The sequence below is a fragment of the Dasypus novemcinctus genome, chromosome 5, assembly GCF_030445035.2.
Source record: "Dasypus novemcinctus isolate mDasNov1 chromosome 5, mDasNov1.1.hap2, whole genome shotgun sequence".
NCBI classification, from domain to species: domain Eukaryota; kingdom Metazoa; phylum Chordata; class Mammalia; order Cingulata; family Dasypodidae; genus Dasypus; species Dasypus novemcinctus.
Genome location: NC_080677.1, coordinates 60,701,362 through 60,715,989, shown reverse-complemented (window position 1 = coordinate 60,715,989; position 14,628 = coordinate 60,701,362). Strand labels below are relative to the sequence as shown.

Here is a 14,628-nt window from a genome sequence, read left to right as displayed (position 1 = left end):
TAACAGCACTGAATTATATCTTTGAATGTGGTTAAAGGGGAAATTTTACGCTATATATATATTAACATAATAAAAATAAAAAACATGGGGCTCTACAACACAAACAGGGAAGCCTAATATAAACCATGACTATAGTTAATAGTACAGTTATAGTACTATTCTCTTGTCAATTTTAACAAATATACCACAGTCATACAAGGTGTTAATGGGGAGCAGGAGTATATGGGAACTCTGTAGTTTCTGCAGTTTTTCTGTAAACCTACAACTTGTCTAATAAAAAAAAAAATGAGGTCCCTCAAGCAGTTAAACATTGAATTACCATGTGAGTCAGCAATTCCACTCTTAGGTATGCACCCCAAATAATTGAAAGCAGGTACTCAAATACTTGTACATGAATGTTCACAGCAAAGCTATTCACAGTTGCCAAAAGGTGGAGATAACTCAGATGTCCAACAATAGATGAATAGATAAGTAAATTGTGGTATATACACACAATAGGATGTTACTCAACCGTAAAAAGGAATGAAGTACAGATACTAAACATTGTTAAGGGTAAGCAGCTAGATACAAAAGGTCACGTATTATATGAACCCATTTATATGAAATATCCAGAATGGATAAAAGGGTGGAAACAGAAAGCCTAGGGAGGAGGGAAGTAACTGCTTAATGGATATGAAGTTTCATTCTGGGGTGATGAGAATATTTTGAAATTTCAGGTAGAGGTGGTAGTTGCACAACATTGTGAATGTGCTAAATGTCACAGAATTGTTCACTTTAAAATGTTTATTTTTATTTTATGTGAATTTCACCTCAAAATAAATAAATAAATAAAACGGAAACATACAAAAGAATGTCCTAAAAATGACATGTAATGATATATCCAACTTGGATGGTTATTTTTGTCCTAGGATGAAATGGACAAACTGGGATTTGCCATAAAGGACTCTGATGCTAAATCTTCTCAGGACCAATATCTGCTGTTTGGGAAATTTGTTCAAATAATGCAGGAAAAAGAGATAGAAATTGACCAATTAAATGAACAAGTAACAAAACTTCAGCAGCAACTTAAAATTACAACAGATAACAAGGTACACTCACTTAAAATTGGTTATTATCTAAAATTAATTTGAATTAGAAATTTAAAGAGCAAAATAGTTATAATTTTCCATCTCCCATTGAATTAAAAAAACAAACTTTAATTCTCCTTTATCCATTAATTTTAATTTATTCACAAAATATTATCAAATTCCCTCCTAATATTATCAGAGTGTCGTCATGTTTTCAAGGTTGTTCTCTGGTGCCTCAGATTGCATCCTGCCATTCTAACCAAATCTATTAAATTATGAGTTAGATGAGATTTACCTTTGGCACCATCTGGTGTAGACTTTATTTCAGTACTTCATACTTTTCAGTTAGACTGTATTGATAATGAATGACTATTTTTCTTATAGAAAATCACCTAAAAATGTAAATCACTTTACATTTGCAGAACTTTCTGAACAATTTTCTACATGAGACTCTTTTTTTAATATAATGGAGGAAGTGTTAATCTGTATTGAAATTAAAGTAACACAATATATCTGAGAAGTATTTTATAGTGTGATGATCCCATTGAGTTCCTGCCCTAAAATGAAATTAAATTCCCAAAATAAATATACTGATTTATTACATGTGTTACCATTTTTTATTAACTGATAGGTTGTTGAAGAAAAAAATGAACTGATAAGGGATCTTGAAACCCAAATAGAGTATTTGATGAGTGATCAAGAACGTGTGAAGAAAAATAAGGAAGAAGAAATAGAGCAACTCAATGAAGTGATTGAAAAACTTCAACAGGAGTTGGCAAATATTGAACAGAAGACATCAGTAGATGCTAGTTCTCTCCCAGAAATGGCAGATAGTTTAAAACATCAGTTGGATATGGTAATAGCTGAAAAGCTGGCTTTGGAACAGCAAGTAGAAACCACTAATGAAGAAATGGCTTTCACAAAAAATGTACTTGAAAAAACTAATTTTAAAATGAATCAGCTAGCACAAGAATTATGTAGCTTAAAGAAGGAGCGTGAAAATATGGAAAAAATCCAAAGTGTACCAGGGAAAAGTGTAAACATGGCTGTAGATAATCTAAGCAAAGATAAACCTCAACTGGAAGTAGTCCTTACTAAGGATACACTTAAACCCCTGGAAAATCAGACTGACTTCAAACCTTTTGAAGAAAACAGCAAAATTTCCATAAGTAGTTTGGAAGCAAGGTTAATACAACTTGAGAACACTGTAAGTGCAAAGGAATTAGAGCTTGTCCAGTGTTATAAACAAATAAAAGACATGCAAGAGCAAGGTCAGTCTGAAACAGAAATGCTTACAAAGAAGATTGTAAACCTACAGAAAATACTTGAGGAAAAAGTTGCTGCTGCCCTTGTAAGTCAAGTGCAACTTGAGGCAGTTCAGGAATATGCTAAATTCTACCAAGATATACAAACAGTTTCCTCAAAACCTGAAAGAACAGATATACAGAATTTAAGCCAACTAAGAGAAAAAGAGATGGAGTCAAACATAGCATTAACCTTGAGAATATCAGAATTAGAAAGTGAGCTGGTTGAAATGCATACTAGTTTAATTTTAGAAAAAGAACAAGTAGATACTGCAGAGAAAAATGCTCTGGAAAAAGAAAAGAAGCTACTAGAACTACAGAAGCTATTAGAGGACAATGAGAGAAAACACGGAGGAAAAGAGAGGAAAAGAAGCCCACAAGGAGATTTTGAAGTCCTCAAGGTTAGTCTGTTTGATTTTTTACTTAAATACCCCTAGCACCTCTCTTTGCCTTTTATTCCTTAAGCTGATTACTAATTTTACTAAAATAAATACCATGTTCTTTATATCTAGCAGTTCACACATAAAGGACTTTATATATATTATTATTATACTGTACAGTTATTATCACTAGAACAATGGATACGAACTACTGTTTGGTCTTCAAATTACCATATTTAAGTCATTAGCGTAGTTACTAAATACAGTAATCAGAAGAAGTTTTGAAACATTACATTTAAGCAAATGTTTTGTAGAATTGAAATTGGTTTTTTTCCTCCCCTTATATTCCCTGTAATAGGCATGATGCATGGTCACTTACTAAATGTGTAGTTTAGAATAGTGGAAATGTAGTCTTACCTTGGAACGAAAGGATTCTGTAATTATACAGTTTACTTTGTAAAGGAAAATAATTCTCACCATTTATTGGGCTTGTACTCCTAGCTTATTGGAACCATCAAATACTACAAATAATCTTAAAATAGTAATATGTCTCTCCATATATATATAACTCCTAAGACATATTTTAGTTATACCTGGTGTCTTTTGAGGAAAATGATATTCATGTGAAACACTTTTGAGTTGAAAAAAAAGAATGTTTTCAGTAATAATTTTTTAAGTTTTTAGGTTATATACTTATGATATTACTTCCTTTCCCTGAAAATCACTCTTTTCTTATTGTCTTAAGAATGTAAAATGATAGTTCTTAAAAGTTTACTTTCGAAGGAGCATTGATCCTTTCAGCCCCTTTTTATCGCTAAGCAGTCATTCCTGGAAAAGCTTTATTAGAATTATTAAGTGCTTCAAAATGGCCATATAGTTGTAAATGATGTGTTTCTTATGTTTTCCTCTGCCATTCAGGCAACCAGTAAACTATTTCATACCAGTGAGGAAAATGTGTTTATTGGTGAACTTAAGGCTCTTAGAACTGAATTAGCACTTACCACAGAAGAACTTGCCAGATATAAAGAAAAGGCAGAAAAACTTCAAGAAGAGCTTTTGGTAAGATAAACAGTAGACTTCTTAATTCACTTATTTCTACCTATCTTAATTTAATTTCAAAGTTTTTTCTCTTCTATAAGAGCAAACCCAGATCCATAATTTAAAAGCTAGAAAAAAATAAAGTTGTTTGTGGATTTGATGAAAAGTTCCATGCATTATAAAATGTCTTTATCAGTATCTTCTTGCTTGGTTTTTCTGGGAATCTTTCTTAGAAGGATGCTTTCAGCCTCTAGTCTGTTAAATGATGGAGGAGAAAGGAGCAAAAGAGGGTAATACATCCCATGAGAACCAAAAGTAGAGGCTGGTAAAATGACTTCACTTCTATAGCTCATTTGTGAGCATACACGTATATGAATATTTATGTGAATGTATGTATGCATATATATGGAAAGCGAGAGTATTTGTAAATGTTTTTCCTCTGACTCTGAGGAAAATATGCACAGCACGAGTTACACTCCGTACACGCAAATTCTACATTTCCTATGGAAAACTTTTAACAGAATGCTATACTATTCTATTTATTATGTTTCAGGTAAAGGAAACAAATATGGCATTTCTTCAGAAAGACTTAAGCCAAGTTAGGGACCAACTTACAGAGGCAAAAGAGAAATTATCCAACTTCTTAGAAAAAGAAGATAAGACTGAGGTCCAAGAAAGCAGAAAGGTCTGCAGACTAGAGCCACTTCCTAGTGAAATGGGTAAAAGCTCTGCATGGAAGACAGATTGGACTTTGAAGGTCAATAGCAGCAATCAGACTCCACAAATTCTTGTTAGAAATGCAGGAATCCAAATTGATTTGCAGAGTGAATGTTCATCAGAAGAAGTCACTGATATAATCAGTCAGTTTTCTGAAAAAATTGAGCAGATGCAAGATCTACATGCTGCTGAAATTTTAGATATGGAATCCAGACATATTACAGAATCTGAAACCTTAAAGAGAGAACATTATGTTGCTGTTCAGTTACTAACAGAGGAATGTAATACATTGAAGGCAGTAATACAATGCCTGAGAACTAAAGAGGTACTTAGTTTTCATTGCATGTATTTTTTTTCAACGTTCTATGATTTTATTCTTCAACATTCTGTGTTTTTAAGAAAAAAGGGAGTGTGGGAACAGTCTCTTAGGATACAATTGCGATTTTAAACCTTTCATTGTAGAGAGTTCTATAATAACTGTACACAAAGTCCCTGTGCAGATTTGGAACCTGATGTTACTATTCCTTAACTCATTAATGTTTCTTCTTATGGTAATATCCATCAAGAAAAAATGAGAGACTTGTTGTAAACCATGGATTAGTTTCATTTATTGTGAAAGATGTGACAGACTTGATTAATATTAGAAAAGAAAATTATTCATTGGACCATATTTTTATTAAGGCAAAAATATGATTTGTTTGTTTGTTTTCTCTAATTAGGAATCCTCAAATCCTGAACTAACACATTCTGACTCTTACCAAGCTAGAGAAATATGTTCCAGTGGTAAGTTTTAGAAATTTCTGGAATTTTTGTATTATTGGTTTCAAAAGATTTTTTTAAAAAAGGAAATGGTTCTTTTCTTTATTCTAGATTCTGGATCAGATTGGGGTCAGGGAATTTATCTTACACAAAGTCAAGGATTTGACACAGCATCAGAAGGACGAGGCGAAGAGGGTGAAAGTTCAACAGATTCATTTCCAAAGAAAATAAAGGTACTAAAAGAGTGACATCTTTTAGTAAATTTAGCCGGTGTTGTTTCTGTACTGAACATAGTAGATTATTAGAAGTTATGTAGTAAGATTCTCTCTGAAGAGAGAATTTTAGAGTCAGAAGAGACCTTGGAGATCTATTTAAGCCCAGTTCATATTTTCAGATAATAAAATATTAATGATTTCTCTGAAGATTTTTTAAAAGTAATTCTTGTTCCTGATATTTTTGTTTGCCAGAATCATTTATGCAATCTCAAGGAGTATAAGTTAGCTCCCAGGTATATGTTTTGGTCAAATCAGTGACAAATCATTAAATCCAAGGAGAGGACATTGGGTAAATAGAAGAAACTTAGAAAAGCTAAACAGTAAAGATACCTTGCTTAATATTTAATTTATCTCTGTATGTCTAATTTTGAAGTCCTTGAAGAAGTCATATTTCTGGCTTTTGGGTTTTCGTTTCTAGGGATTACTGAGAGCTGTCCATAATGAGGGCATGCAGGTGCTTTCTCTCACTGAGTCTCCCTATGGTGATGGAGAGGACCATTCTGTTCAGCAAGTTTCAGAATCTTGGGTAGAAGAGAGAAGAGCTTATCTGAGTACAATCTCATCTCTTAAGGATTTGATTACCAAAATGCAAATGCAAAGAGATGCTGAGGTACCCAAAGAATATTACCCATTTAAATTGTTTTATTTTACTTTTTATCAACAGTAAGTCACTTTACAAATAAATATCTTTTATCACATGATTTTATATGAATTACTATGTATTATTTAAATGCCAAAGTCACACACATGAAAATAAATTCATACCCTGGTTTTTAATATTTATTTTGCTTAAGTAAATCAGTATCATTTCAGAACATTTGAAAAACATGCTTATTTGAAAACTAATTTTTTTTTATGCTTTGCTAGATATATGATAGTTCTCAGTCTCATGAGAGCTTCTCAGACTGGCGAGGTGAACTTCTGCTTGCCCTTCAGCAAGTTTTCTTAAAGGAACGCAGTGTTTTACTAGCTACATTTCAGACCGAGGTGACAGCTCTAGGTTCCAGAGATACAACTGGATTATTAAACTTTTTGGAGCAGAAAATACAAGAACAGGTATCAAAATGAAACTTTGTTTTAAGAAATACTTTTTAATATTAATAAGAAAAATAAATTATTGGTTTATTTTAGTTTTAAGTTCAGTATGAAAGTTAAAATTTTAACAGAAACCACCAAGTCTTTAGGAAAAAGTTATTACCTTAAATGTTTTGCTTTTTTCTAGAAAATATGAAAAAATAAAATAAGTTAATCAAACAACTTGGGAAGTTGGGGGGGAGGGGTGGGGGATGGCAGAATGAACCCAAAGAAAGAAAAGGAACAAAATAATAAAAAAAAGAGATTAATGAAAAACATACATTGCTACAATAAAGAGGATCAAGAAGTTATTAGTAGATTCTTTGAAAAGGCTAATAAAATAGAAACATTATTGGAGGAATTAATTAAAAAAGAAAGCACGTGTTTTTACAAATTAGGAGTGAAAATGAGATCATAACTAAAAATACAGCTGAGATTTAAAACAATATTATTAATAATTTTGTGTCAATAAATTTATAAACTTGGTGAAACACAGATTTTTTAGAAAAATATTACTTGTTAAAATTCATTTAGGAAGAAATGGAAAACCTAGAATGATCTATAACTAAGAAAGGAATCAGATAGGTAGTTAAAAATCTTCTCACAGCACTTAGTGCCCAGATTTGGTTTTTAAATACGTTCTCCTTTAAAAATGACCAGGGCTCCTTGGAATAATGGCAGCTTTTAGGGCTGGAGCGGTAAATACAAGATGAGCCTGGAATATCTCTTTTTACTGGGAAAGAAGAAATTGCACAAGAATGAAGGGGAAATGTCAAAATGTCATACATGGAGCCAGCTTGATAGGGTTACCAAATATATAAACTTGAGCATCAAACTATGTATTGACAGATTGTAAACCAGGGAATAAAATAAGGAGTGATAAGTTAATTCTCAATTAAATAGGTAGGTTGGTTGGTCAGTAGGGAAAAACTCATTTTTAAAGTAGAATACTAACTACTAAATGTAGAAATAATGTGAGATTAGAAAATTACCATTTTTTAAACACTGTAATCAGGCAATAATCAGCAATGGATACTAACTGAAAACTAATGGAAACTACATGAAACTGATGAGAAAAGTATATTTACATAGTCTCAAAGTTAACTGCCTTACAAAGAGACAGGTAACTTTAAAATGGAGAAACCCTTGCACACACCACTTTAATTAAGTAATCAGAGTTACCATCACTTGTAATGAAACAGGCATGATGTACCTCCTGATATGATGCACTGAGAAAGACATAACACCACTTTTGTGGTGTTTCTGTTAAGAATGCAGAACCTGGATCTAATCATGGGGGAAATATCAGACTGAAACAATCGAGGCCATGACACCCTTAACGGAATGGACAAAATAAAAAAATGCCAAGTGCTGGCAAGGATGCAGAGAACCTGCATTTGTCATACATTGCTGATAGGAATGTACATGGTAGAGCCACTCTGGAAAATAATCTGGCAGTACCTTATAAAGTTGAAGATAATGACCTGGCAGTCACACTCCTAGATATTTAATTAGAAGTGAAAACTTATGTCTGCATAAAAACCTATAAATGAACATAGCAGTTTGCTTTGTAGCAGCCAAAAACTGGAAACAACCCAAATGTCTTTCAACAGATGAGTGAAACTGGTATATCCATGTGATAGAATACTTTTCAGTAATAAAAGGGAGCAAACTATTGATATACTTAACAACGTGTTAGGTACACTCTTATAATGACAGAATTATAGTGATAGAGATCACATCAGTGGTTGCTAGGGGTTAGGATTGGAGAGGAGAGTTCTAGGAAGATGGTGTCGGAATAGGCAGGTAGGACTCAAATCTCTCAAAAACAGCAGAAAAAGGGTGAAAAACCCTCCAAGGGACCTGCTTTGAGGATCAGCAGATGAGGACAATGCTACACAACCCTTAAGAATTCCCCATATGTTAATCCCAAATATGTTTAATAATGGGAAATTCCTTGTAACACCCCTCCCTTTTCTTTTTGCTAATGCCTTCTAAACCTCCTTTAGAATTAGGCAGTATTCCCTTCTCTTCAGATTTTTGTAAGAGTTTGATCAAAATTAGAGTTGAGTCTTGGAATATTTGGTAGAATTCCCCTGTAAAGCAACCTGATCTTGGGCTTTTCTTTGGAGGTTTTTGATTACTTTATCAATTTCTTTACTAGTTATTAGTTTGTTGACATCTTCTATTTCTTCTTGAGGCAGTGTAGGTAATCTAAGAATTTGTCCATTTTATCTAGTTTATTTCTTGGCTTACTATTGTTCATAATGTCCTTATAGTCCTGTTTATTTCAGCAGTGTGTGTAGTAATGTCCCCTTTCCATTTCTAAGTTTAGTTATTTGTATCCTCTTTCTTTTTATCTTTGTCAGTCTAGCTAAAGGTTTATCAATTCTGTGATCTTTTCCAAGAACCAGCTTTTGGTTTTGTTGATAATTTCTATTGATTTTGTGTGTGTGTGTTTTCTATTTCATTTATTTGTCTTTGTTCTTCCTTCCTTTTGCTTGCATTGGATTTAGTTTGCTCTTCTTTTTCTAGTTCTTCCAATTTTCAGGTTAGGTCTTCCAGATTTGAAGTCTTTCTTCTTTTTTAATGTGAATTTTAGAGTTATAAATTTCCCTCTAAGCACTGTCTTCGCTGAATCCCATAAGTTTTGGTATGTTGTATTTTCATTTACCTCAAGATATTTCCTAATTTCACTTCTAATTTCCTCTTTAACCCATTTGTTGTTTAAGATTATGCTGATTACGTATTTGTGGCTTTTACATTTCTCCTTCAGTTATTGATTTCTAGCTTCATTCTTCTGTAGTTGGAGAATATGCTTTGTAAGATTTCAGTATTTTTTAATTTATTGAGACTTCTTTTGTGACCTAATATATGGTCTATCCTGGAGATTGATCCATGTGCACTTGAAAAGAATGTGTTTTCTGTATATGTTGGGTGAAGTCTATATATGTCTGTTGAGTCTAGTTAATTTAGAGTATCATTCAAGTCTTGTACTTCCTTATTGATTTTCTGACTAGGTGTTCTATCCATTATTGAGAGTGTGTATTAAATTCTCCTACTATTAACGTAGAACAAAAAATTTCTCCCTTAAAATTTGTCAATATTTGCTTCATATATTTGGTGCTCTGCTGTTAGGTGCATATATATTTATAATTGTTACATCTTCCTCTTGAATTAGCCCTTTTATCAGTATATAATGATTGTTTTTGTTGCTTGTAACTATTTTTGACTATTTTGTCTGACAGTGTATTGTTACCCCAGCTCTGTTTTGGTTACTTCGTGCATGATATATTTTTTCCATTCTTTCACCCTCAACCTACTTGTCTCATTGAATTTAAGGTGAGTCATCTTCTAACAATCCTACTGTTCCTTGAACTGTTTTTTGCAGTTATTCTGTAAGTCTGAAATTAGATGAAAATATTAAGTTAAAAAGAATTTTTTAAAAATCTACCCACAATAATTGTAATAGGCCCAAGGTTTTACTGGTGAATTCTACCAAATATTCAGGAAACAAGTCAGATTTTACACATATACTCCTAATTTTTGGGTGGTGGGGGACAGTTGAGGTCATGCCCTATCTTTTTGTTAGTAAACAAGTATAACCATGTGACCTAATTTCCTGGGACTGCTGTAATAAATTACCACAAATTGGGTGGCTTAAAACAACAGAAATGTGTTTTCTCACAGTTCCAGAGGTGAGAGGTCTAAAATCTAGGTGTCTCAACAGGACCATGTTCTGCCTGAAAACGGGAATCTGTTCCATGCCTCCCTGCTGGCTTCTTTTGGTGGCCAGCAATCCTCGATGTTCCCTGGCTTGTAGATGCCTCCTCCATTTTCATAGGACCTCACTGTTGTCTGCTTGTCTCATATCCAAATCCCTCTTCTTAAAAGGACACCAGTCATATTGGATTGGCCTTACTGAGCTAATCACATCTCTACAAACCTATTTCCGAACAAGGTCACATTCATGGTCCCGTGGGTTAGGACTTGAACACATCTTTTGGTGGGATGTATTTCAACACAAACACCCTGTTCCCCAAATCAGGCAAAGATAGTGCAAGAAAGGAAAATTATGGGCCCTTTTTATTCATGAAAGTAGATGGAAGATTCCTAAACAAAATATTAACAAACCAAATGCACCAGTGTGTCCTTTTTAAAGACACAAATCACATTAGACTTATGTCAGGGATGCAGGGTTATAGCATTAAAAATTACTACTGTGGGAAGCGGACTTCGCCCAGCGGTTAGGGCGTCCGTCTACCACATGGGAGGTCCGCGGTTCAGTCCCCGGGCCTCCTTGACCCGTGTGGAGCTGGCCCATGCACAGTGCTGATGCGGGCAAGGAGTGCCCTGCCACACAGGGGTGTCCCCGTGTAGGGGAGCCCCACGTGCAAGGAGTACGCCCTGTAAGGAGAGCTGCCCAGCGCCAAAGAAAGTGCAACCTCCCTAAGAATGGTGCCACCCACACAGAGAGATGACACAACAAGATGATGCAGCAAAAAGAAACACAGATTCCCGTGCCGCTGACAATAGCAGAAGTGGACAAAGAAGACACAGCAAATAGACACAGAGAACAGACAACCGGGGTGGGTGGGAAGGGGAGAGAAATAAATAAATAAATCTTTTTTTTTAAAATTAATCTAATTGTTACTTTAACTAAGGAGGAAAAAACATTGATCAGTAAAAGCAGCTAACAAAATTTCATGTTTTATGATACCTTAAAATAAATAGCTCTTAACAAACTAGAAATAAAAGAGAATTCTTTAACTAAATGAAGAGTATGTCTAGGAAATACCTTCAGCAAACATCATATCTAAGAGTGAAATGTTAAATATATTTCCTTCACAGAGGGTTTGATGTCTGTTCAGCCATGTTCTGGAGATCTCAGTTGCACAGAAAAGCAATAAAAAGAAATCAAATATATAGAGATTGGAAAGGATTGCAAGAGTGGTGGAAACTTCTCATTCACTCAAGAGAATCTCTACAAATAGATTTTTAGAACTAATAAGAAAATTTGACAAGGTTACTGGATATAAGATCAAGATACCAAAGTCTGTTTTTGCAACAACAAACAAAATGTAATTTTTTAATGATTTACAATAGTAAGTTCTTAGAAACAAATTACTAAAACTGACTCAAAAAGAAATAGAGGGGAGCAGATATGACTAGCAGTTGGGCACTCACCTCCCACATGGGAGTCCTGGGTTCGGTTTGCACTGCCTTCTAAAGATGAAAAGTGAACACAACGAGCAGACAACAAGTAGACAACACCAGCAGACAGAGGAGGGAGCCATCTTGGCAGACCGTAGGGGTGGGGGGTGGGGAGGAAAGGTAGAAAATCTGAATAAACTGTAAGAAATAAAGAAATTAAATTAGTCACTTTCAAACTTCCCACAAAGGAAAGCCCAGTCAGTACCAGATGGCTTTACTGGTGAATTCTGTCAAACATTTAAAGAAGAATTACCACTCCTTCACAAACTCTTTAAATAAGTAACCAAGTAAGTAAGTAAAAGTAAATAAGTAAGAGAGAGTACTTTATTAATCCATTTGGCGAGGCCAGTATTGCCCAGATAACAAAGCCAGGTAAAGATAATTGCAAGAAAATAAACAGTAGACTAGTATCTAGTGAGAATAAAACAAAGGAAAAATGGACAAATGAGATAAACATAAGCTCATTGAAGACAATAAAAACTATGCAACAACATGAAAAGATGCTCAGGTAAAATGTACATTTTGTTTTGGTTTTTTCCTTCACTTTTTTTATTTTTTAAAAGATACTTCGATTACATAAATGTTAGAATATATACAGTATTCCTAAATGCCGTACTCCCCACACCTTCCACATTTTCCCACATTAGCAACATCTTTCATCAGTGCGGTACATTCATTGCAATTAGTAAACAAATTTTATATTTTAAAATTTACATTTTATAGTTACAAATTTTATAGTTTACATTCAACTCTCTCCCATTCAACGCTGAAGGTTATGGCCGAATATGTAATGGCCTGTGTTTTTCGTTGTAATGTCATTCTGGATGATTCCCACGTCCCAAAAATATGCCCCTATTACACCTATTTTTCCTTCTTCCTAACCCCAGAACATCCATCGGTCACTGCCTCCACAACCATAAGTCTTTAGTAGAATACTAGTACCTTAGTTTTAGTCCATAGTTCGTTTCCCAATCCTGAGAACTCTGGAATGGTTATGCCCATTCCACCATTAATTGAGGGAGTCTTTGATTCCATACGTCCGATAAATGGGACTTTTTTGCTTGCAGTTTAGGCACTCTTGGTTCCTTGGTATGTTGTTTGTCCATCATCTCCTCCCCAATAGTTGTCCTGGCTAAGTCCATTGAACTGGAGAGTAGGTGTTGCTTAGGGATATGTGTGAATATAAAGAGTACATGAAAGTAGCAAACACCAAAGTTAGAATTTGACTATGCCTTGGGCAGAGTATACAGAAGATTATATTCAGGGACGTGTATTCAGTAGACTTTAGCTGTATAGGTGCTATTTCTTATACTAAGTATATGGGTATTTATTATATTGTTCGTAATATCCTATTGTGTGTTTGAAGTATTTTGAAATAAATATAAAAATTAATAGCTAAAAAAATATAGGATTTCATACTGAGCAGAAACAGAAAAATAATATAATTCCAGAACTTTAGCATATGTGTTCCATTCATTCCTCTTCAGACTTCCTAGTTGTTAATTTTATGTTTACTATTACCTTTACTTGATATTTTACTTTGCTTTTTTACAGGGTATTGAATATCAAGCAGCTATGGAATGCCTCCAGAAAGCAGATAGAAGGAGTTTGTTATCTGAAATTCAAGCACTGCATGCACAAATGAATGACAGGAAGATAACTCTGAAAAGAGAGCAAGAGAGTGATCCAGCAAGCCAAGGTATGTTGAATAACAAGCTCATTTGGTTACACAGATAAATGAAAATATTTCCACTTTGTTTCCCTTTTTATTGTTATTACTCGAAACACATTTCCTTAATCACGTTTTTTTCTCATTCTCATAACATTAAGGAGATAATCTATATTAATTACCATAAGGATTAAAGGATTGTCTAATTGGTCTTAAACAGATATATTTATTTAAAAATAAACAATCAGTTGCCTTCATCAATGAGCATCAATTTAAGCCCATTAAATGCATTAGCTTTCTTTATTTTGAACTTTGTTGTGAACTGTAACACATAAAGAAAATTGCAAAATATATGCTATGGCAAATTATTAAATAAATATTTGTGAAAACATCACCCATATATAAAAGTAGACTATTACCAGTGTTCCAGAAGCCCCTTCCCAAAGAGATAACCTAGAGATAACCTGAATTTTCTTTAGTTTTACTACCTAAGTTGAAGTTTTTCCTGTTTTGAACTTTATCAGACTGTACATTTTGTGTCTTGCTTCTTTTACCTTTCTTTGTTATATTCATTCAAGTGAGTGCATCTACTTGTTCCTTCCTTTTTGGTACCGTATAAAATTCAATCGTGTAGATATTCAGCAATTTATACACATATTCTTTGGTTGAACACTTGGATTATTTCTGCTTTTTAACTATTACAGTCAAATTCTAGATGTTGTTATGCAATGATTCTGATGCATATGTGATTGAGGTTTCTGGGCCTATACCTATGAATTGAATTGCTGGGTCATAGGGTGCATATATTCAGATTTATTAGATTTTGGTAAAGTGTTTTCCAAAGGGATTGTGTAAGTTTGTATACTAATGTTGGTTCACATCTTTCTCTGGTAGATGTGCAGTGGATTCCCATTGTGGTTTTAATTTACATTTTCCAAATTACTGAAGTGGTTTAATCCTTTTTCTTATGATTTTTGGAGAGTTGGATTGCTGATTTTGTGATGTGCCTGTTCAGGTCTTTGGCTCATTTTTTGATAGGACTGTCTGTTCATTTAAATTGAACTACAGATGGAAATCATTAGAGATTAAAATGAAATCTAGTTTATACCCTGTATTAGTCAGCCAAAGGGG

General features: G+C 33.8%; 1 protein-coding gene across 8 annotated transcripts in view; it reads left to right on the top strand.

Moving 5' to 3' along the window:
• AKAP9 (A-kinase anchoring protein 9) overlaps positions 1-14,628 on the top strand; it is a 202,505-nt gene that overhangs the window by 156,124 nt on the left and 31,753 nt on the right. For 7 of the 8 annotated variants that reach the window (XM_058297001.2, XM_058297000.2, XM_058297003.2 and 4 more), the window contains 9 exons: positions 909-1,088; positions 1,699-2,772; positions 3,670-3,810; positions 4,343-4,831; positions 5,226-5,289; positions 5,377-5,498; positions 5,959-6,150; positions 6,408-6,596; positions 13,383-13,527. In XM_058297001.2, the coding sequence (XP_058152984.1) occupies positions 909-1,088; positions 1,699-2,772; positions 3,670-3,810; positions 4,343-4,831; positions 5,226-5,289; positions 5,377-5,498; positions 5,959-6,150; positions 6,408-6,596; positions 13,383-13,527 (2,596 nt within the window). The remainder of the gene's footprint in view (positions 1-908; positions 1,089-1,698; positions 2,773-3,669; positions 3,811-4,342; positions 4,832-5,225; positions 5,290-5,376; positions 5,499-5,958; positions 6,151-6,407; positions 6,597-13,382; positions 13,528-14,628) is intronic. The other variant, XM_071215173.1, reaches the window with a different exon arrangement.